Here is a 22,115-nt window from a genome sequence, read left to right on the forward strand (position 1 = left end):
CGACACCATATGCTGCACTCATGCTTTGCGTCGCATACAGTCAGTGCGGTAACCCACTGCATGCAATGGGCCTGATTCACAAAGCGGTGCAAAGTGTTTGCACGCCTGTGAAAAGCCCTTTATCACGCCTAAACTCAGTTTAGGCGTGATAAAATGAAACTCGCGCGAAATCATGGTGCAGTGCGCGCGAAGCGCCCATTAAACCCTATGGGCGCTGCGCGTGGAGTTGCGCGATTGCGCGCGCAAAACTTTGCGCGCGGGACTTTGCGCGCGATAAAGAGCACAAAGCGGTGCTAACTCAGTGGTGCACAGCTTATCACGCCTAAAATATTTTAGGCGTGATAACTAAGTTATCACCGCTTTGTGAATCAGGCCCAATGTGTTACTATGCCGCACTCCGCTGCACAGCAACGTACTCGCCGCACCGTGAACTTCTCAAAGTTTGTGCAGCGAGCCGTGTTACAAAGCGGCACTGCAATGCACCGCTATGAATAGTTTAAGAAAACACTGCTTTTACTTCTCCACAAAGGACTAAGAAAACATTTGTGAGTGGAACTTTTAGCAGCTGCCGCACTATGAACATACAACAAACAATGCTTTCTGTATTTTTTACGTAATTTCTGATTGCACTTATGTAAATAAGAACATATCCTGCATGAACAGGTGTGTACTGTTTAGTAGAGATTGCCCGAACGGTTCGAGGCGAACTTCTGGGGGTTCACGATCACGGAGAACCACGGACTTTACCGGAGGTTTGGTTCGCCCCCATAGTGCACCATTAGGGTCAACTTTGACCCTCTACATCACAGTCAGCAGGCACATTGTAGCCAATCAGGCTACACTCCCTCCTGGAGCCACTCCTCCCTTATAAAATGCAGGCATCTCCGGCCATTTTACTCACTCGTGTGCCTGCAGTAAATAGAGAAGGGACAGCTGCTGCAGACTCTCTCATAGGGAAAGATTAGTTAGGCTCTTGTAGGCTTCTTAGCTTGCTCATTGCTGATTCTTATTGCTAAAATAGCACCCCACAACAGCTCTTTTGAGAGCTAATCTTGTTATTGTGATCTATTTTTTTTCTGGGTGTCCCACTGACACTTGTGTTGCATAGACTGCCTTGATAATTCATACTGTGTGTGCCACTTCCAGGCCAAGCACATTCAGTGACTACCTGTGTGTGTGAGAGGTGCACATTACCCATCACTGCATATACCTACCTGTTTTTCACTGTGCACCCACCTGCGTGAGCGCACGCAGTGTCACTGTGCCTGTCCCGCTACCTGTTTGTGTGTGACAGGGGCACATTGTAATACCCATTACTGCATATACCTACCTACCTGTTGTTTACCTACGTGAGCTGAGCGCACGCAGTGTCACTGTGCCTGTCCGCTACCTGTCTTTGTGTGACAGGTGCACATTGTAATACCCATTACTGCATATACCTACCTGTTGTGTTCAGTGCACCCACCTACCTACGTGAGTGCACGCTGTGTGATATACCACTCCGTGCATACCTGTTAACTGCACCTTTGTGACTGACTGCACATTGTATTAGTTAAGTCAGTGCATACCTTTCACTTCATCCCCCCCAATATGGACAAACCAAAAGGTAGAGGAAGGCCACCTGGCAGGTCTGTTCGAGGTCGCGCTGTTGTGATTTTGTGCGGCCCTCGACCAAAGTACAGCGTTCAGAAGAAGGCACGTGCCATTAACCCCCAATATTGTCAGGACGTAGTTGACTATTTAACACAGAACACCCCATCTTTCTCAGCTTCCGTACGGAAGCGTGACATATCTTTCTCCTCCTGCTCTGATTCTTGCACCCCACTTAACACTCAGTCGGCCGCCACCACCAAAGTGCCATCACCCCAGGGCTCAGCAGTGTGGACATTTTTGTGTGTGTCTGCCTCTGATGAGAGCAATGCCATCTGTACTCTCTGCCACCGAAAATTGAGCCGTGGAAAGACCAAGACCCGCGTAGGGACAACTACCTTACGAAGGCACATGATTACAAAGCACAAACTGCAATGGGATGACCACCTGAGGAAAAGCAGCACACAAAAGCAAAGCCACACACAGTGGAAGATAACAGGCCGCAATTTTTTCTCAAAAAAGGCAATACCTAAACTGTACCGTGATGTTGAAAGGCAAGTGGTGACATCTCTGGCACAAAGCGTTGGGTCAAGGGTCCACTGACCACAGATGTCTGGTCTGCAAAGCACGCTCAGGCCTGCCCCAAAGACTAAGTCAGTCCCCACACACAGCATCTCTGCCTGCATGCCATGTGACTGCCTTTGGGTTTGCTGGTCTGATTGCATTAATAACTTATTTTGCTGCCGTAATCACTGTTTGTCTAGTCTTTTAAACAGGACTGATATTAGATGAATTAGGGACCAATCCAATTCACTTTTTCTGCTAAGTTTTCTCCTAGGTAATATATTGCTATGGAGTGGTCTGTTGTTAACTGTCTCTTTCTTCTCTTCTGTTAGATTTAGTTGAAAAGCTGTCCTGTCTAATGAGGACAATGCTGTGGTAAATGTCATTCCAGAAGAAGTTACCATGAAAAGCCATGGCCACTTTGGGGATTCTTAGTTACGAAGAAAGACCTCTCAAAAGACCCCGTCTTGGACCACCTGATGTCTATCCACAAGACCCCAAGCAGAAAGAGGTTATTGTTATTCTGTTTATAACTATTGGGAACAATATGTGTTTGCAGTGTTTTGTTTCAACAACATTGTATTGAATCAGCTAAGGGTTCCATCCTCAGATCAGTTGATGTTGTGGCCACACTTGTTATAAGTGGGGAGATCATGATGAGGATCATGATGGCAAAACTTGTTACATGTATCCTGGCAGATGGGTTACCGAAGGGGAGCAGGAAAAGGGAGGTGTGCGTGTTGAATGGTCCAACCTAATTTTGATGGGGGAGGGGTCATTTGCTATGTAGTTATATGAGAACTTTTAACCCTTTCCAGTCCAATTTCTGGATCACCCATGCCCCACCACCAAGGGGGTGGAAGGGGGCGGGGCATGAGTGATCCAGAGAGTGCTGCAGAGGTGGGTACCTTTTCACACTAGAACAAGGAGAGCCAGGAGGTAACCTGGTATCAGGGGTGGGGCTGGTGCCTGCTCATGAGACGTAGTTCTATCCCCATTGCACGCACACCAGCGTAATAACGGTATTATGCGGCACGGCGTGGTAGATTCCTGGCAGAGACGGCCCCTGCCTGGATCGATATCATGCTTTACCAATTAACAATTATAGCCATGTATTTCATGAAATCATCCATACTCATTTTTTTTTTTTTTAACAGTAAAAATGTTATTATTTTTCAAGAGAACAGACAAATTACAGAACAGTGCACATACAGTTACAGTTGAACAGATGAAAATTACAGTACATATCCACATCAGTAGCTGTGTAGTTACAGTAATTAGGACAATAGATGCGGCTGATATCAGTGTAGTATAGAATAGCAACACATTGGTGTAAATAACCGTAGTAGCATTTCCGTTCTGCATTAGAGGAGAGAGTAAAGAAAAGTCCACGCCCGTCTCTAGCCCCGCACCCGCCCCGCCCATATCAGTATGCCGTTCACTCAATAATTGGAATACATTTTCCATTTGTTGGATCCAGTATCCTATTTTCCCAGACTCCCCATACTTTTTGAATTTCTTAGGACTTTTCCTATTTAAATAGGTTGTTCTGTATAGAGGAAGGGCATTGTTTATTGTTTTGGCCCAAGTACCAAGAGTCGGGATAGAGGCTTTTTTCCAATATTTTAGAATTTCCTTTCTAGCATAGAAACATAGTGTCCTCACCAACAGTTGTTTATGGGTTGAAATAATGTCCTTGCCGATTCTCCCTAGCAGTAACAGCCCTGCATCTAATTGGAAAGAAGTTTGTGCCAAATCATTGATAATTGAGAGTATATTCTCCCAGAAAGGGACAATTGTAGGGCATTGCCAGAAGATGTGGATAAAAGTACCCAGATCCACCGAGCACCTCCAGCATCTATCCAAATTAATATTACTCATTCTGTGCAGTCTCGCCGGCGTGAGATAAGTTCTGTGTATAAATTTCGTTTGGATGAGTTGGTCACTGGCAGATATAACCGTAGTGGGGAAATCTGCTAATATTTCATCCCATTCATCTTTGGTTGAGGTAGAGATATCCTGTTCCCATTTTTTTAAGTTTTTATCCAATCTGGCATTATTATGAGTAAGCAATTCGGTGTAGATAGCTGAAAGCGTCTTGGGGAGATTTTGGGTTAAGAGTAAGTGTTCTAGGCTGTCAGTTTGCATGTCAGGAGGCTGGGACCCGAACTGTGATCTAGCTGGAGATATCTAAATAAGTGTTTGTTCGGGAGGTCAAATTGGGCTTTAAGTTCGTTAAAAGTATAAAGCGAGTTGTCTTTTTGGATATGAGGTTTTTTTATCCCATAGCGTGCCCAAATGACTGGGTCGGGTATGGTAGAGAAGTGCTTCAGCTGTGGGTTTCCCCATAATGGTGTGTATGGGGATATGGAGTTAGGTTTAATGATAGGGGTTCTGGCGGTTGACTAGGCCTTCCAAGTTGTTGACATAGCCACTGTGGTTTGAGGGTTGGCCTTAGGTCCTCTGTAAGGTAGGTTTGTTAGTTGTTCATATGAACCCAATAGTGCTGCCTCGACATTCACCGCTTGGTTTGTCTCCTCTTGGGAGAACCACCACCTAATCGTGACTAGCTCCGAAGCCCAGTAGTACTTTTGGAAATGTGGGAGCGCCAGACCACCTCTAGATTTGGGAAGTTGTAGGAGGTCTAATGCAATTCTTGGTTGTTTACCTGCCCATATGAAAGATATAATTAGTTTGTCTATTTGTTTAAAGAGTGATGTTGGGAGCCAGACAGGACATTGCCGAAATACATAATTAAATTTAGGCAGAAAAATCATCTGAAGCAGATTGATCCTGCCTATTAGATTTAGTGGAAGTCTGTTCCATACAGTACATTTGCTTTCGAGTTGCTGGATGAGTGGGTCTATGTTAAGTGGTCTAAAACTCGTGACATCTCTGGTTATTTGGATTCCCAAGTATTTAAATTGGTTTACCACTATTAAGGGGGAGTTGGGGTTTGGTGGTAGAGAGGACAAGTCGTCCAAAGGAAATAATATCGATTTGTTCCAGTTGATTTTAACGTCAGACATCGCGCCAAACTCTTCAAATATACTCAGGGCTGCATCTAATGACAGGTAAGGGTCTTTTAGGTAAAGAAGAACGTCATCTGCGTAGAGAGACACTTTCTCATGCAGGTATCCGAGTTTTAACGCCTTAACCGTGGTTGATTGTCTGAGACAGGCAGCCACTGGCTCCATAGCCAACGCAAATAGGCTCGGAGACAGCGGACAACCCTGCCTAGTGCCTCTCTTTAGGGAGAAAAACCGAGAAAGTGTTTTACCTGTTCGTATTTTAGCTCTAGGGGAGTTATATAGCATTTGTACCCACTTAATAAAGTTCCCCCCAAACCCAAATTTACGCATTACCACCCACAAGTATTTCCATTCTACCGAGTCGAATGCCTTTTCGGCATCTAGGGAGGCTATCACTCGTTGACCAGAGTTAGAATGCGAGGCAGCAATATTCGTCGTCAGTCTTCTCAGATTGATGTCTGTGCTTTTCCCAGGCATAAATCCGGACTGATCATGATGTATTATTTTACTTATACAGAGATTACGTCTAGTGGCTAGTATTTTTGCTAGAATTTTGGTGTCCGTGTTTAGCAGGGATATGGGCCTATAAGCCGTGCATCTGGTAGGGTCCTTTCCTGCCTTGGGAATCACTATTATTAACGCGTCTGCCATAGACGGTGGTAGGGAGCCTCTATCAAACGATAACTGGAGGGTATTCTTTAGTTTGAGAGCTAAGGTTCGGGAATATTGTTTATAAAATTCAGTAGGGAGTCCATCTAATCCTGGCGTCTTGCCAGCCTGCATATCGGCTATAGCATCTAAGACCTCATCTAGTGATATAGGAGCTTCCAGAGCCTCTACATCCTCTGCTGACAGGGAAGGGAGGTCAATATGATCCAAGTAGTGTATAAGATCATTTTCTGAGTGTGTGAGTTTACTAGTGTATAGGGCAGAGTAGTAATGAAAGAAGGTTTCATTTATTTCCTCTGGATCGGTGGTGATGACTTGGGAATTATTCATCAGTCGGGGTATAGTGTTTATAGGTAGGACATCTCTTGATAACCAGGCTAGTGGTCTACCTGTCCTGTCGCCCTGTTCGAAAATTTTCTGTTTTTGTTCTAATAGGCTCTTCTTTGTGGCATCCACTCTGTAGAGTTCGAGTTGCGCTAAAGCTAATTGCCATTTATTATATGTTTCATCGTCCTTAGTAGTGACATATTCTTTCTCAAGTTCCGTGGCTGCTTTTTCTTTCCATTGAATGTATGCTTTAGTTTGGTCCCTGGCAAACTTAATGGCACACATATACTGCCCCCTGATGACCGCCTTACCCGCATATATATAATATATATATATATAATTTAATTTGGCGTTTTATGATATCGTCAATTGTGGGATCTGAAATCCAGTGTTTGGATAGTCTCCACACGCTATCACTGTGTCTAGGGCCAATTTGTAATAGTAGTTCTAATGGTGCGTGGTCGGAAATTCCCCTTGCTAGGAATTGGGAGGTTTTAACCAGTGTAAGAGATTCTTTAGAGGCTAGGGCGAGATCAATTCTGGAGAGGGAACCATGAGATGCAGACTGACATGAATATGCTTTAGTAGTAAGGTGTTTCCATCTCCATATACCTATTAAAGAGTAAAGGTGACCATACACTGGTCGATGTGCCATTAGATCGACCAGCTGACAGATCCCTATCTGATCGAATCTGATCAGAGAGGGATCGTATGGCCACCTTTACTGCAAACAGATTGTGAATCGATTTCAGCCTGAAACCGATTCACCATCTGCTGAGCTGTTCTGCCGTCTGTCTCCCAACCCCCGTATACATTACCTGAGGCTGGCTCCCGGGAGTCTTCTCCGCGCTTCACCGCACCGCTGTTCTCGCTCCATCCCGGCGCTTCCTGTGTTACTCCGTGACCAGGAAGTTCAAATAGAGCGCCCTCTATTTCAACTTCCTGGTCACCGGAGTGACACAGGAAGTATAGCGTACACTGGGACATGCGGAAATGCGGTGCAGCGAGGAGAAGAGGACCCCGGAGCCAGCTTCAGGTAATGTATACATGCGTCGCATCGGGCCCGAATCGTACGCCGCAAGCGACGCGCTCCTACCGCCGGGCGATCGAGGGTAATTTCCCGCACGGCGCGATCGACGGACCGATCCGATTTCGGGAGGAAATCGGATCGGCGGGTGCGTTTAGCGCAAGCGATTGGCAGCAGATTCGATCCCAGGATCGAATCTGCTGTCGAAACGGACGGGAATCGGCCCAGTGTATGGGGGCCTTAAGCCTCCAACCATTTTTTAAATTCCAATGTATCTCTATTATTGGTCTTAAGTCTATCAAGATCAGGATCGTGTACCAGGTTGAGATCACCACAGATGAAGAGTTTAATTTATGCGTAGGCATTTGTGCAGGGCCGGCCCTAGACTTTTTGCCGCCTGAGGCACATTTTTAAAAAATTGCCGCCACCGGGGGCCGCCGAGCTGGAGGGGTAGCTGGCAGGACGGGGGGTATTGGGCCTAGCGGCGGGGAGGGGGGTCGGACCCCCCCCTCCCTCGCCTGGGTCCCCCGTCCTCCGCTCCCCTCCAGCCTTAAATAGAAGCAGCCGCTATGTGTAAGAGGAACGGGCGGGGAGGACACTCACCTCTTCCCAGCGTGCGCTCCACTGACGTCACTTCCTGCAACGCTGCAGGAAGTGACGTCAGTGGAGCTCACGCTGGGAAGAGGTGAGTGTCCTCCCCGCCCGTTCCTCTTACACATAGCGGCTGCTTCTATTTAAGGCTGGAGGGGAGCGGAGGACGGGGGACCCAGGCGAGGGAGGGGGGGGGTCCGACCCCCCTCCCCGCCGCTAGGCCCAATACCCCCGTCCTGCCAGCTACCCCTCCAGCTCGGCGGCCGGCTCCCCGCACCCACGGACGGGCGCGTGTCGCCCCTGGAAATTTGCCGCCTGAGGCAAAAGTTTCACCCCGCCTCATGAGCGGGCCGGCCCTGCATTTGTGTGACAAGAGATATAATAGTATCCAACACCCCAATATCTGCCGGAGGAGGTAGATAGACATTGGCCAGTATCACCTCTTCTTGGTTTATAGTAGCTTGTAGTATAATATACCTACCGCCAGGATCAATTTTAATTGTGTTTAACTGGAAGGGGAGAGTTTTATTGACCAGTATAGCGACTCCTCTGGAGTATGATGAGTATGTTGCATGGTAGACATGAGCCACCCATGTTTTTTTTAAATCCATACTCATTTTAAATGGAGATAAAGAAAGTGCCATGACTACTTCCTCTGATAAGATATTCCACATCTTAGCCACTGTTACTTTGAAGATCCCCTTTCTAAACCATGTGCTAAAATTTACCATAGTCCATGCACAGTTCATGCATTCTTGTCCTTTGTACACAATTACATAAGGAGCTAATTTTCCAAGCTTCTATATTTTCCCTGCATATACTTATACATGTTAATTAGATTACCTCTAAACTGTCTCTTTTGCAAGTTAAATAAGCCTAGTTTATCCAGCCTCGCCTTGAAAGTGAGACCTTTCACCCCATCCATTCATTCTGTAGGTTTTATTGGTACCTGCTTGAAAAGTACAATGTCTTTCCTGTACGGTGCTGCCCAAAGCTATATTCCATATTCCAGGTCTGGTCTTAAAAGTTGATTTTACCAGGGCTGCAGCATTTATTCTAGGCTTTTATTTTAATTTTTAAGCGACCCAAAATGTTATTTGCTTTAGCTGCTTGATCCTGCTTATTGCTTTACTTATGGTCAACCAGTACTCCCAAGTCCCATGTGTTTATGTAACATTGACATCACCTACAGTAATTTAAAGGTGTATCTGAAGGAAAGCAGTGGCCGATTTTGATACTTACGTTAGTAGAGGGAAGTCTCTGGATCCTCAAGAGGCTTCCGTTGTTCTCCTCCATCTTGCTGTTCCAGCCCTGAATCCCCCCCAAAAACTTTTCCACAAGCCCTTGTTGAAGCAGCATGGCTGCACTGCGCAGGTGGAGATGGCTTGCGTCTGCACAGTAGCACGGAGTTGAACGGTATCTGCTTTTTCCACCAAGACCAAGTGGTAGTTTCCCTGCTACTGTACAGGCATGAGCTGTTCTGTGCCTGTGTAGTGCGTCTTGTTCAAGTACGGGGCGTGTCCGTGAGCTTCATTGGTTCCCAGTGCTGGAATGGCAAGGTAGAGTGAGATTGGGAAAGCCTCTGGAGGATCGAGCGGCTTCCCTCTACTGAGGTAAGTATCTTCATTTTTGCGCAAAGTTTCACACAGCTTTGCTTTAAACAACACATAATAGTCATGTCCCTCAGAGGAGCTCACTATCTAGTCTCTACCTCAATCCCGTTCTAACGCTGCTACCATAGTCTGAGTGCCAGTTACCTTATCAGTGGACAGTGGCAGGCAATAGGAAAACATTCAAGCTCCATACAGATATTGTCCTGCTTATGCTTAGTACACACAATGCAATTTTTCTGTCAGATTGACGGTCGACTTGATTATTTCCGACAGAACCAATCTAATTCCTGATTGTTTCTCCCATCAAATTTCTGGATCAGAAAAATGATCAGGAATCAGATCGGGCCTATCGGAAATAATCAATTTGTCTGTCAAATGGAAGATTGCATTGTGTGTACTAGGCATAAGACAAATTCCAGCTCTGACAGACAAGGCTACACCAATGTGCTACCGCTGGCAGGGCCAAGACGCATGGCCTTCCATTTTATGACTTTACATTTCAGCTGCCATCTTCTGATCCATATAGTCATCCTCTCAAAATCATTCTAAAGTAGAGGTGGTCAATAAAATGAAAATAATTGTGGTTTGCACGCAAATCTAATGCAAATTGTATGCAAATTGTATGCAGCTTGCAGCTGAAGCAGTCAAATTAGTCAGGTAGTGTATAGTTTTGGTCCAGTTCCATGTCGCATGCAATTTGTTTGATATTGGCATGCAAGTCAAAATTAATTACTGCATAATTCGGGACTATCTGCAAATATGGCAACACTACTTTCCATTTCATTCGCTCAGTCACAGTTTACTTGCTCTGGGCAGCTGCTCCATTTCTCTTTGCAGATGTCTGATAGATTTACGGGAATAGTCATTTAGTTGTAGAGCTAAGTGAACTCTTTGTTCTGCTTTAGAATAGCCACTGCCAGGGGACCGGCCCGTAATTCATTACAGTATAGCAGGAATCTGGTTATTTTCTATCACCTGCTCTCCATGGCACTGCACCTGTTTTTGCATTAAAAGCTCTCATTATAGAATACGTGCAGAAACTTATATAACTATATAAAAAAAGGATTCCAAGTAGATGTGTCTCCCTTGATTTATGCTGTATAATTACTGCTGTCACATGGGAAGCACATAGATTCCTCAGGTGACAGTTCTGGAGAGATCTGCATCACCATCTCTGCCAGAACACATGTAAGCATTTCAGCAGCTGAGCAGTAATTAGCTGTATGAATTCCCCTCAGTATGGGGAGTGCTGGTCCCATCAGTCAGTTTCTCTAGGGGAACGCCGCAGATAAACATAGCTTGTCTCCGGGAGGCCTGCAGGCGCCTCACTGTACAAAGAAAAACTGTATTAAAGTAGAACTCTGGACATTTTTTATTTTTTTGGCTAGATCAAGGAAAGTTTATGACCTTCTGTCTGCATACCCTAAGGCCTGGGGCTCACTAGAGATCACAAATCACCAGGGGCGTATCTGGGTAATACAGCATCTATGGCAAACACTGAAATTGCCCTCAGTATAAATCGCTAGCGTTAGCCCCCCAGTAGAAGTAGCACTCTAGTATAGGTAGCCAGAGGTAGTCCAAACAGTATAGGTAGCCCCCCAGGTTTCGTTGCCTTCCCAGTATCGGTAGTTAGAGATGACTCCCCTGTATAAATAGCCTCCTTTAGCATAAACAGTGAGAGGTGTCCCTCCCCCAGTTTAAGTAGCCCACCAGTATAGATAATGAGAGGTGTCCCGCAGTACAAGTAGTCCTTCCCCCCCCCCCCAGTATAGGTGGTTGGAAGTGTCCCCTCAGTATAGGTAGTAAGAGGTGTCCCCCAGCATAAGTACCCTCCCAGTATTGGTGGTGACAGGTGCCCATCCAGTATAATTAGCGCCCCCCCAGTATAGGTTGTGAGACATGTCTCCTAGCATAAGTACTCCTCCCCAGTATAGGTAGGGAGAGATGCCCCCCAGTATAGGTGGTCAAAGGGTTCCCCCTGTATACTGTAGGTGGTGGGAGGAATCCCCACAGTAAGTTAATGAGAGGTGTACCCTATTTTAAAAAGTCCCCCCTCCCTCCCCCGTATGACTAGTGAGAGGCATCCCCCAGTATTGAGGTGCAGCACAAGGGAGGAGTTGGCAGGCACAAGCCATGCCAACACCGCTCTAGATACGCCACTGCAGATCACTCTCAGAAGCTAGTGCTTTTCAGAGCGTTTTTGCTACTAAAAACAGAGTGATTTCCGGTGTGGCTTCACGGTATGCGGCCCCTGCATTTCCTGAATGAAATTGCTCGAAAATGCTTCAGGCACAAATTGCTGCTGAAACAGCTCTAGTGGGCACTAGGCTTTACTGCTGCTGAGCTCTTTGCATCCCATAAATCTGCCAGGATCTCATAGCAATTTTAATGCAAGTCAATGGGAATGTATTTTTAACAGATCGCAAAGCGCTAAGGCTAAGCCCTTAAAGAGATTCCTTTCATGCCCTGTTGCTCATGGAATGATAAAATGTGCAAAATGGCAAACCAGGCAGTGATAAGTACACAAATAGCTCGTGATGTCAGTTCAGTCCATTTGGTTGTCCTACCTGCGACAGTCCCAATATAGACTGTGGCAGACCTCAGTTCTCCTGGCAATCTCAGTGTACAACTTGACAGATGTAATTCGCCCTTGTTAATTCCAATATTCATTTTGGGAGACCTTAATCTTCTGTGGCAAACTCACCCGTGGCAATCCTAATGTGCAACAGGGCTGTTTCAGAAATGGAGAGTCACATACACTGACAGATCCTGTCCCGTGTATAGGCCCCAAGCAGAACAGTAACAGAGTTGCGTTCAGCTATCACTTGGTAGGCTACACTTCTGTAAGCCAGCAGGCAGGAGCTTAAGCAGGCATCTGTTTTAAGGTGTCCTTGAGAACAGTCAACAACCAGGCCTGAAGGTGGCCTGCAAAATGGAAGTCTCAATTACCACACAATTGCTGAAACAGTTTTCCAAAGGAAGCAACAACTGATGTATCTTTGGTTGCACCAGCTAATCCTGTAGCTAGAAATTCTCCCAGCACACCTCAGCCTTGATAGCCTCCCACAGTTTGGAGTTCATAGCTGGTCAACTGGGGGAAGAGAAACACCTTGCAATCCCTTGGATTCCAGGACTCCCCAACTTTAAATACCATGAATTAATGTCCTGTCTGCAGGTATCTCCCACATGGAAATGTTCTTAAAGAGAACCTGAACTGATAATAAAAGGTCAAAATAACCATACACAGGTCATACTTACCTCGTTTGTAGTCTATTCATCAATCTCTTTCTCTCCTGTGTCCTATTTGTCCACTGTGATCAGTGGACTTCTTAGTCCTCCATTTTAAAAATGGCCATTACCCCATAACAGCTTCCTGGTCAGCACACTGTTAAACTGTAATATCACCCATTAAGTCGAGCCATAGGGAAACATGGACATTACCTTGCAGATTCAATTGTAACTGACAGCTGCTGATATATAACTGATAGCAAATGGTAAATTTCAGTTCTGACAAAATATTGTCAGAAATGGAAGGGATCACTGTAAGAAGAAAATGGTGAGCTTCTGAGAGAAACTGATGGTGAGGTAAGTATGTAATTTTCATTTGCAGGTACATCATGTGTTTATTTTAAATTTTACTCGCTTCAGGTTCCCTTTAACCACTGTGGATGACTATGAGGACATTATGGACTATATTCACTAAACTGTGGTAATCAGAATAATGTACGTAAAGTCCTATGCGTGTTAAGCAGAGCATAAGGCATTGGCATTGTAATTGTACTGTACTGCATTACGATTTACTTATGGTGCGGTAAGACTCTTTTGATGACCGCAATTTAGTGAATATACCCCTATGTGTCCACACAGCACCATCTATTACACACGCTCCAATGGGGCAGATTTACTAATTGATATGCTCAATTGGCTCACGTAAATTCTACTGGCGTTTATTCAAGTTGCATACCATGCATTAATTACTAATAGGTGGAGTTCAAGAGGTATATATGGCATTCCAGCAGAGTGATGACTTTAGTTTCCAGGTATGCCTTAGCTGCATAATTTGATGTTGTTACAATGCACAGCCTATGGTAACTGAATAGCTTGTGGACAGTGGGTGGCTCCTTATGAGCCAGAGTTCTTTATTCAGAGGCTACCATTGTGATTGGCCGCATGCTTTTGCCTGAAAATTTGCACCACTGCAGACTGAAATTTCCATTTGATTGTATAAAACACAGACACACTACCTAGAAGGTGACAGATGAATTAATTACAGGAGAATTGTGATTATGAGATTAGGTCCATAATTAATATACAGTAGGTCCGTGACTGCTTTATTACAACTGAAATGTGTTGCAATAGAAAAGGGAACTGCAAAGGTACACAAAGATGTTTTCTTTGTTTGCCTGCACTTGGGCTTTCATTTGCCAGAGTTAGTATTGATCCTGCTTAGTGCTAGATGGCAGAGGCAGATGTGGTACAGCGATGTTCATTTCAATCAGAACTGTAGAAATCAGATTTATACAGCTGCAGATGAACTTGATAATGTCATTTCAGCTCCACTGAACTTATGAGAGCAAATCGGAGGTAATAATCCCATAGAAAATGCACTTAGTATGAAGCTTAACTAGAATTTCACTTTAAATAAACACAGCTGCAAATATCAATAAGGTATCACTCTTAACATACAATGCTGTATAGGCATACATGTTACATATTATATAGTTTACTTTCATGCATTTTACAGCTAAGCCCTTCCCAAGCTAAAATCATCACTGCCTGAATGCCATATCTACCACTTGCCTCTTTAAAGTGAACCGAGCACCTTTTTTTATCATTCAGGACATTTCTATAGCACATGAAAAATGCATGCCGACAATCTGTTTCATTATTAAAATAAACTTTCATTTTACCTTGTATTTTACATTCAAAGTAGATTAATTACCCTGTTTCAGCAGGGCTGCCCGGCCGTCCCCGACGGCAGAGCTTTCAGGTTCCTAATTGTTTTATTGGACTAATTACCAAGAGGTAAACAATGCTATTAGACAACAAAGGGGGTTAGTAATTAGGACTGTTTCTTCAAAGACCTAGTTTGTGTCAATGTGTCAAGATAGCCTCTCTGACTTCTGTAAATATGGAATGTGAGAAGGGGAGGGGGGAACATGGCAGCTTCTGTGCCAGGAGAGATTCCATTGAAAGAGAATGTGCTCAGTTCCCTTTAAAGAGACACTGAAGCAAAAAAAAAATGATATAATGATTTGTATGTGTAGTACAGCTAAGAAATAAAACATTAGCAGCAGAGTCTAATATGGTTTCTAGTACACAAAGACTTATGAAAATCCAGTTGTTATCTTTGAAAAAAAAGCCATTGAGCTCCACGACTTTCAAAGTCGCAGAGAGCTCTATCTTGTGAAGCTTGTTATCTCAACTGTCAGTCACTGTATTTTCTTTTTCTCCCCAGAGGGCAGGTCAATAGTTCACAAGACTGCTCTGTAAAAACATTTAGAATGCTGAGTAGTGTGTAAACTGCAAATATTAGAGAATGATGCAATGTTATAAAAAACACTATATAGCTGAAAATAAAAATATGAGAATATTTTCTTTGCTACTAATCTTCTAGTAATTATCCGTACTACACAACCAACTTATTATATCATAATAATTTTTTTTTTCGTTTCAGTGTCTCTTTAAGCCCCTTCTTGTTAGAAACACATTCTTTGCATTAAAACTGATGTCCAGCATTTATAGGGAGCATGTCCTGTAAATTAGAACGTGGGTCGTAATGGATTGGACTTTTTCGACCACATCCCAGAGATGCTCGATTGGATTGAGATCTTGAGAATTTAGGAGCCAGTGAAATGTAATTGATCAGAGCTGGCCGCCTTCTGCTATTGTTTCAAAGTCCAGTTCTGATTCTCACACTCCTATGGAATGCACTCTTTGATTTGGATAGGGCTTAGCGTGGGAACTCTTGACTGGTCTGTGGCTACACAACCCAATACGCAGAGGACTGCCATGCACGGTGTGTTTTGACAACTTTGGCCAGCTTTAAGCTGTTTAACACTTTGGGCTACAGCGGTTGTTTTGTGGGAGTGAGCCAAACCTTGCATGCATCATGAAAATCAGAGAGCGTTGGGCACTCATACACCTGTCACTGGTTGTCCTTTGGACCATTTGTTCATGATAATAACTACTGCATACTAGGGAAAAGACATTGATTAGGACCTGCATTTACTCAGTCATTTGAGAATCACAATTTGATCCAGAACCTTTCATTTTTTCCTGCATCCACAATGTAGTCTTCAGGATTGCTATGCAATATATAGTACCTGGCTTCTTGGCAGGTTCCACTGTTAGAATATAATCCATGCTATTTCAACAAGAGAAAACAAGCGACCCCCACTGTGGTCTCCAGCATTGGAGGGAAGCACCTTCAGGGATAGGTTGATAGGGTACTGCCTTCCGTGTGCTCTGGATTACAGAAAAAACACTCAATATGTCCAATCACCAGAAGAAACAGAAACATCCGGCACTACTACAAGGCTCTTCTCAGTTGGTTTAATAATAACACATGGTTAGATTCATCAATCCGTACATTCCATGTTCATTATTCTATAAACAAAGAACTGACATACCCTGGTGGTCCTTGCTGGGGGGCAATGTGGGAGTGGCGGTCCATGCTATTCACTTCACCGAGCAGGGGATTTACTGTCGTGGCTGATCAGTGTATATTTAAGTTAGCTTCAATGAAAAATAATAATTTATTCAGTCTTTGAAGTTGGGCATAGATTTGCCTCTAGTGAACTAAGAAATGAGAATGTACTTAGGGAATTCTTCTGAAATACTTTCTGTATGTGTAGACAGTACCATGTGTATTAGCTGCTGGATGTCAGGATCCCTCTTATTTCATGACAGTGTAAAGCCAATGATTTGCTTCTGTTCAGTTATCCTATATAATAATTCCCCTGTTCCTGTGTCCGTGCCAGCTGACTAACGCACGTGTGCAGTATGCGGGCAGGCTTCGGGCAGCAGTCATGGACAGGGCCCACACGAAAGGGCGCACAACTCACTGTTGCAGTTACCAACTGGCGCAATTTGCTTCCATCGGCGCATCCGTGCAATAGCGTGACTTGTGGGGGAGGGGGGATGTTGTTGTGTGCATGCCACTTGCCTAGCGCCCGTTATTAAATTGGCGGGGGCTTTTTACTAGTACAGTATAATTACTTTACACAGTTTTTCCTTCAGGTTTGCTTTAAAGGACAACTGTAACACGAGGGATATGGAGGCTGCCATATTTATTTCCTTTTAAGCAATACCAGTTGCCTGGCTGTCCTGCTTATCCACTGCCTTGAATACTTTTAGCCATAGCCTATGAACAAGCATGCAGCAGATCAGTTGTTTCTGACATTATTGTCAGATCTGACTGGATTAGCTGCATGCATGTTCCTAGTATTATTTAAACACTACTGCAGCCAAATAGACCAGCAGGGCTGCTGGGCAACTGGTATTGTTTGATGGGAAATAAATATGACAGCCTCCATATTCTTCTCACTTCAGTTGCCCTTTAAGTGTTTTCACTAGTTACTTGGCTGATCATGTGACTCTCTTTAGAGCTATATGAAGTCAGCAAGTTTTCCTTACAGCAGATTCTGCCATCATGATTTTATTTAGCTTGTGTGGAATTCAAACACAGAGTGAGATTTAGAGGAACTTTCTTCTTTCAATTTTTTATATATTCTGCTATGGATATTTGAAGTCAAAATATTCTTACTGGTAGATACAAATTTGCCAGGTAACGTAGAGAGGTTTAACAGAGATTAGATTGTATAACAAGACAGCGTATAACAAGAGAGAGAAGACTGTCATTGCATTTATTTGTCGGGTGACAAATTACCATGTTGATTGCTTTTGTCTTCTTCCAGGATGAGTTAACTGCAGTGAATGTAAAACAAGGATTTAGTAATCAGCCAGCGTTTTCTGGAGATGAGCATGGATCAGCCAGGAACATTGTCATTAACCCATCAAAGGTAAAATCACTGCAATTAAATGCTCTTTTGTCTTTAAGATGTGTTACTTGCATGACAAAATGTAGCAGAGACCAATATTCCTCAGTGAGTTGAGGATTTACCACCAGGGATACACACTTTCTAGCTTTATCAAAGCTAGAAAAAACACTGGAGAATATATGAATATAATGTTGCCTTCTTAAAGAGACACTTAAGCGAAAAAAAAATATGATATAATGATTTGTATGTGTAGTACAGCTAAGAAATAAAACATTAGGAGCAGAGACCTAAGTCTAATATTGTTTCCAGTACAGGAAGAGTTAAGAAACTCCAGTTGTTTTCTATGCAAAAGAGTCATTAAGCTTCACGACTTTCAAAGTCGTGGAGCTCTGTCTTCTGAAGCTTGTTATCTCAACTGTCAGTCACTGTATTTTATTTTTCTCTGCAGAGGACAGGTCAATAGTTCACTTGCCTGCTCTTTATAAACATTTAGAATGCTGAGTAGTGTGTAAACTGCAAATATTAGAGAATGATGCAATGTTATAAAAATCACTATATAACTGAAAATAAAAATATAAGAATATTTTCTTTGCTACTAATGTTCTAGTAATTATCCGTACTACACAACCAACTAATTATATCATAATTTGTTTTGCTTCATTGTCTCTTTAAAACAGAATGTATTGGTGATAATTCAGCTTTAAGTGAACAGCTGTGGTTTCCCATGATGCATCACCCCCAAACATGCAAATCATCTCTTTATGCCCCTGAAAGCAAGGCTGTACATTCAGAATTGCTGATGTATAGTGAGCCTCTAGCTAATAAATATTATGGAGCCACACCAGTCCAAAATGCATACAGCCTGTTTTGGACTTTCTGGTCCTCATCAGTGCATGGCATGGATTGATACTGGATAATATAAGTAGATTTATTGGCTCCATAAATGTGGTTCGATGACGCTAATTACAGCTTTTAGGTGGCAGCCAGGTAGTTTAGGGGGTTATGGTTAGGCACGGGGGCGAGTTAAAGTTAGGCAGTGGTTAGTCAGCTTTAGGCATGGGGGGTGGGGGGTTAGGAACCAGGGGGAGTGGTTAAGGTTAGGCAGTGGGAAAGGTTAAAGAGAACCCTAGGTGGGATTTAATTATGCTAATGGGGCACAGAGGCTGGTTGTGCACACTAACACCAGCCTCCGTTGCCCCATGGTGTGCCTCCAGGACCCCCCTGCGCGCCGCTATACCCCCCGCAGTGCTGGCGACACGCAGCGCGTCGCCAGCACAATGTTTACCTAAGCGCTGTCTGTCAGCGCCGCTCCCCCGCCTCCTCCGCATCGGCGCTACCCGCCCGCGTCACTTCCCTCCTATCAGCGCACAACCAGCCTCTGTGCCCCACTAACATAATGAAATCCCACCTCGGGTTCTCTTTAAGGTTATACACCAGGTGATAGTTAAAGAGAACCTAAACGGAAAATAAAAAGTCAAAATAACCATACACAGATCATACTTACCTCCTGTGTAGTCTACTCCTCAATCTTTCTCCTCTCCTGCGTCCCATTTGTCCACTGTGATGAATGGAATTCTCCGTCCTCCATTTTAAATATGGCTGTTACCCCATAACAGCTTCCTGGTCAGTACACTGTTAAACTATAATATCACCCACTTGAGCCATAGGGAAACATGGACATTACCTTGCACATTCAGTTGTAACTGACAACTGCAGATATATAACTGACAGCAACTGGTACAAAGGGATCATTGTAAGAAGAAAATGGTGAGCCTCTGAGAGAAACTGACGGTGAGGTTAGTGTGTAATATTCATTTGCAGCTACATCATGTGTTTACTTTAAATAATTTTCCTTGCTTCAGGTTCCTTTCAAGGTTAGACAGACTGGGGAGAAAAGGGGGGGGGGGGTTAAGGTTAGGAGTTGATGTTCTACTACCGGCAGTCTATGGCGCTATTTTTATCAGGCACCATTTTTATAGGAGTACTCAATGAGATTCTAATAATTTTGAATTGATGCACATTTTATGTTAAAATCAGGCAAATTGATGTAACTTAGAAATGGACCAGTTCAAATCATCAGCTGCTGTATTTGATTGGTCCACTTGCAAACGTCATACATTTGCATAAAATGAAAAAATTTGAATAAATGCAAAATTATAAATTCTAGTCTCCTCTACCTCCTGGGAGCCACAAGCTCTGTGCTGCCACACAATGGCTCCTGATGACATGACATACATCAGGAGCCTTAGGATGTCAGCATACAGCGTGCAAATGCCAGGAGGAGGCCAGATGGCGTATATGAAAGGAATCGGCGCGGGAGACTTGGGCGCAGGATACAGCCAGTATATGGCTGATCCTGCTGGTGCACAAGTTCCTGGCCGTGTTAAATTTTATGGATGGTGGGGAATGAAATAATACCGCTATGGATGGTGGGGAATGAAATAATTCGGCTTCCAGCAATTGCTGGAAGCTGAATTATTGTGTTTTAAAAGTAACTTCAGCTCCGTCATCTGACTGCGCCAAAGTTACTCCATGTGCACCCAAGTCTCCTGCGCTGGATTCACTGTGTTGGGGCCAGATGCAGTATGGGCTAGTTAAATCTAACAGAGCTTCCTGCACTTACTCTTCACAGGGATTAGGGGGGCCCTATAGCCCCCAGCCCCCCCCCCCCCCCATTGTCATGCCACTGGTGCCCCATTAAGAAAACACATTGGGCTTGATTCACAAAGCGGTGCTAACCTACTTAGCACGTCTAAAGTCTTTAGACGCACTAACTAGGGTGCTAAGTAGGTTAGCACCGGATTTCTCAATCAGATCGCGCGCTAACTTTGCGCGCGCAAAGTTTTACGCGCGCAAAGTTTTATGCGCGCTAAGTCCCATAGGCTTTAATGGGCACTTCGCGCGGAGCGCCCTGCGCTCTGTGCAGTACGCGCGTAAAGTTTTATGCGCATAAAGTTTTGCGTGCGTAAAGTTTTATGCGCGAAAAGCTTGTTTAGACGTGCTAAGGGGGTTTTCACAGGCGTGCTAACAGTTAGCACCGCTTTGTGAATCAAGCCCATTATATTTTATATGTCAGTGTAGCATTCCCTCACTAACAGTGTGATGCCTGCACATCATTATATTTTTGTTTTCTCCTATTTGCAGATCGGTGCATACTTCAGCAGCATCCTAGCTGAGAAACTGAAGCTGAACACTTTTCAGGACACAGGGAGGAAAAAGCCACAAATTAATGCCAAAGACAATTACTGGCTGGTGACTGCTCGCTCTCAGGGTGCCATTCACAGCTGGTTCACTGACTTAGCTGGAAATAAGCACCTCACTGTTTTAGCTAAGAAGGTAAGATTTGCGCCTAGGCACAGTAGGCATGTCTCAATTGGTGTAGTGCCTGTTGGACAGCCAATCAGAATCAACAGCAACTGCAATTATTTGTTTCAGTTTCAAGCTGCCTACAAACTACAAATTGTGCATCAAATTATAACAAAATACAGATGTTTAAACACCTTTACTCAGATTTTACTGCATAATACATTTTGATGCGGCAAAACTGCACAAAAGTGGACAAGTGTGTCCAGTTTTCCTGTTGTGCAATAGGGGTGTGGCTTGGGGTGTGGGGTGCCATGATAAGTGGGATTTAAGGGGCTGAATTGTTTTGTGCCTATAGGCTTCTAAGAGGTAAATCCAGACCAGCTAATGCATGCTTTTTATTAGTAAATTTTCTGTGCAATGGTGCACTATCAGCTGGCAGGGCTTTGTACCTGTATCCCACAATAGAAATTAGATTCCATGAGCAACTCACTTGTTAGGTAAAACTTCAAACTTTTAATATAGATCTTCATAAAATAGGCAGGTAATAAAAGACAAGCAATACTTATCAGCTTACACAGATGATTGAACAGCATAAAGTGCAGAGTTGAAAAAGAGGTGCGGAGGCTGGTTTGGTCGACGATCGTTTCGCTCCATGATTAGGGCTTTCTCAAGACCATGTATACCCTCACTTTGCAACCACATCTATTATATACCCATTACTCCTCCCATTAGGGATACCCCTAACCAATCAAAGGACGCATGACGCTTTATATGTACACGTTAGGCGGAAGCGTGAGGCAGAAGTAATCGCCGGCTTGCGTTCCAAACGTGACGCAACTTGCCAGAGGAAATTATGTTGCTCCCCACACTGGTAAGGGCGCAAAGTTTCATTAAGGAGCAGGTGAAAGGTGTCTGTGGGGGCCACTGTGATTGGTTAGGGATATCCCTAATGGGAGGACGAGATCTGTGTTGGGGGTTGATTAGTTTTCTCTTTGTACTCTTGGTATGTTCTATTTTGATTGGACCAGATCTGTGTTGGGGGTTGATTAGTTTTCGCTTATTGCTCTTGGTATGTTCTATTTAAACGATAACAAGTTTATTCAGCTTGAAAGATGGAAGAGGCCACTGATGTCATAAAACGAGCACTAACAACAGACTATCATCTGATGGTTGATGGTTGTGCTCTGCTGTGGTGAGATCTGTTAATAGGCTAGTTCCAGTGTATAGGGAATGCAGAAGACGAGACCACACCAGGGCCCTGGACCCTCAATTGCGGTAGCACTGTAGCTATGCTGGTAATGATCACCTCTGTATGTGCTTTGAATAGTGATAATCATTAATAAACTATTCCCCTCCCCTGCTTACTCCTCTCTGACATTGTAGCTTTGTGTGG

At 44.0% G+C, this 22,115-nt stretch overlaps 1 protein-coding gene across 13 annotated transcripts in view; it reads left to right on the forward strand.

Annotated features, from left to right (window-relative positions):
- Positions 1–22,115, forward strand: part of MED12L (mediator complex subunit 12L) — a 742,320-nt gene that overhangs the window by 202,147 nt on the left and 518,058 nt on the right. For all 13 annotated transcript variants that reach the window (XM_068280808.1, XM_068280810.1, XM_068280809.1 and 10 more), the window contains 3 exons: positions 2,487–2,665; positions 17,333–17,437; positions 20,561–20,752. In XM_068280808.1, coding sequence (XP_068136909.1) covers positions 2,567–2,665; positions 17,333–17,437; positions 20,561–20,752 — 396 coding nt within the window. In that variant the 5' untranslated portion in view covers positions 2,487–2,566. The remainder of the gene's footprint in view (positions 1–2,486; positions 2,666–17,332; positions 17,438–20,560; positions 20,753–22,115) is intronic.

Source organism: Hyperolius riggenbachi, chromosome 4 (assembly GCF_040937935.1).
Source record: "Hyperolius riggenbachi isolate aHypRig1 chromosome 4, aHypRig1.pri, whole genome shotgun sequence".
NCBI lineage: Eukaryota > Metazoa > Chordata > Amphibia > Anura > Hyperoliidae > Hyperolius > Hyperolius riggenbachi.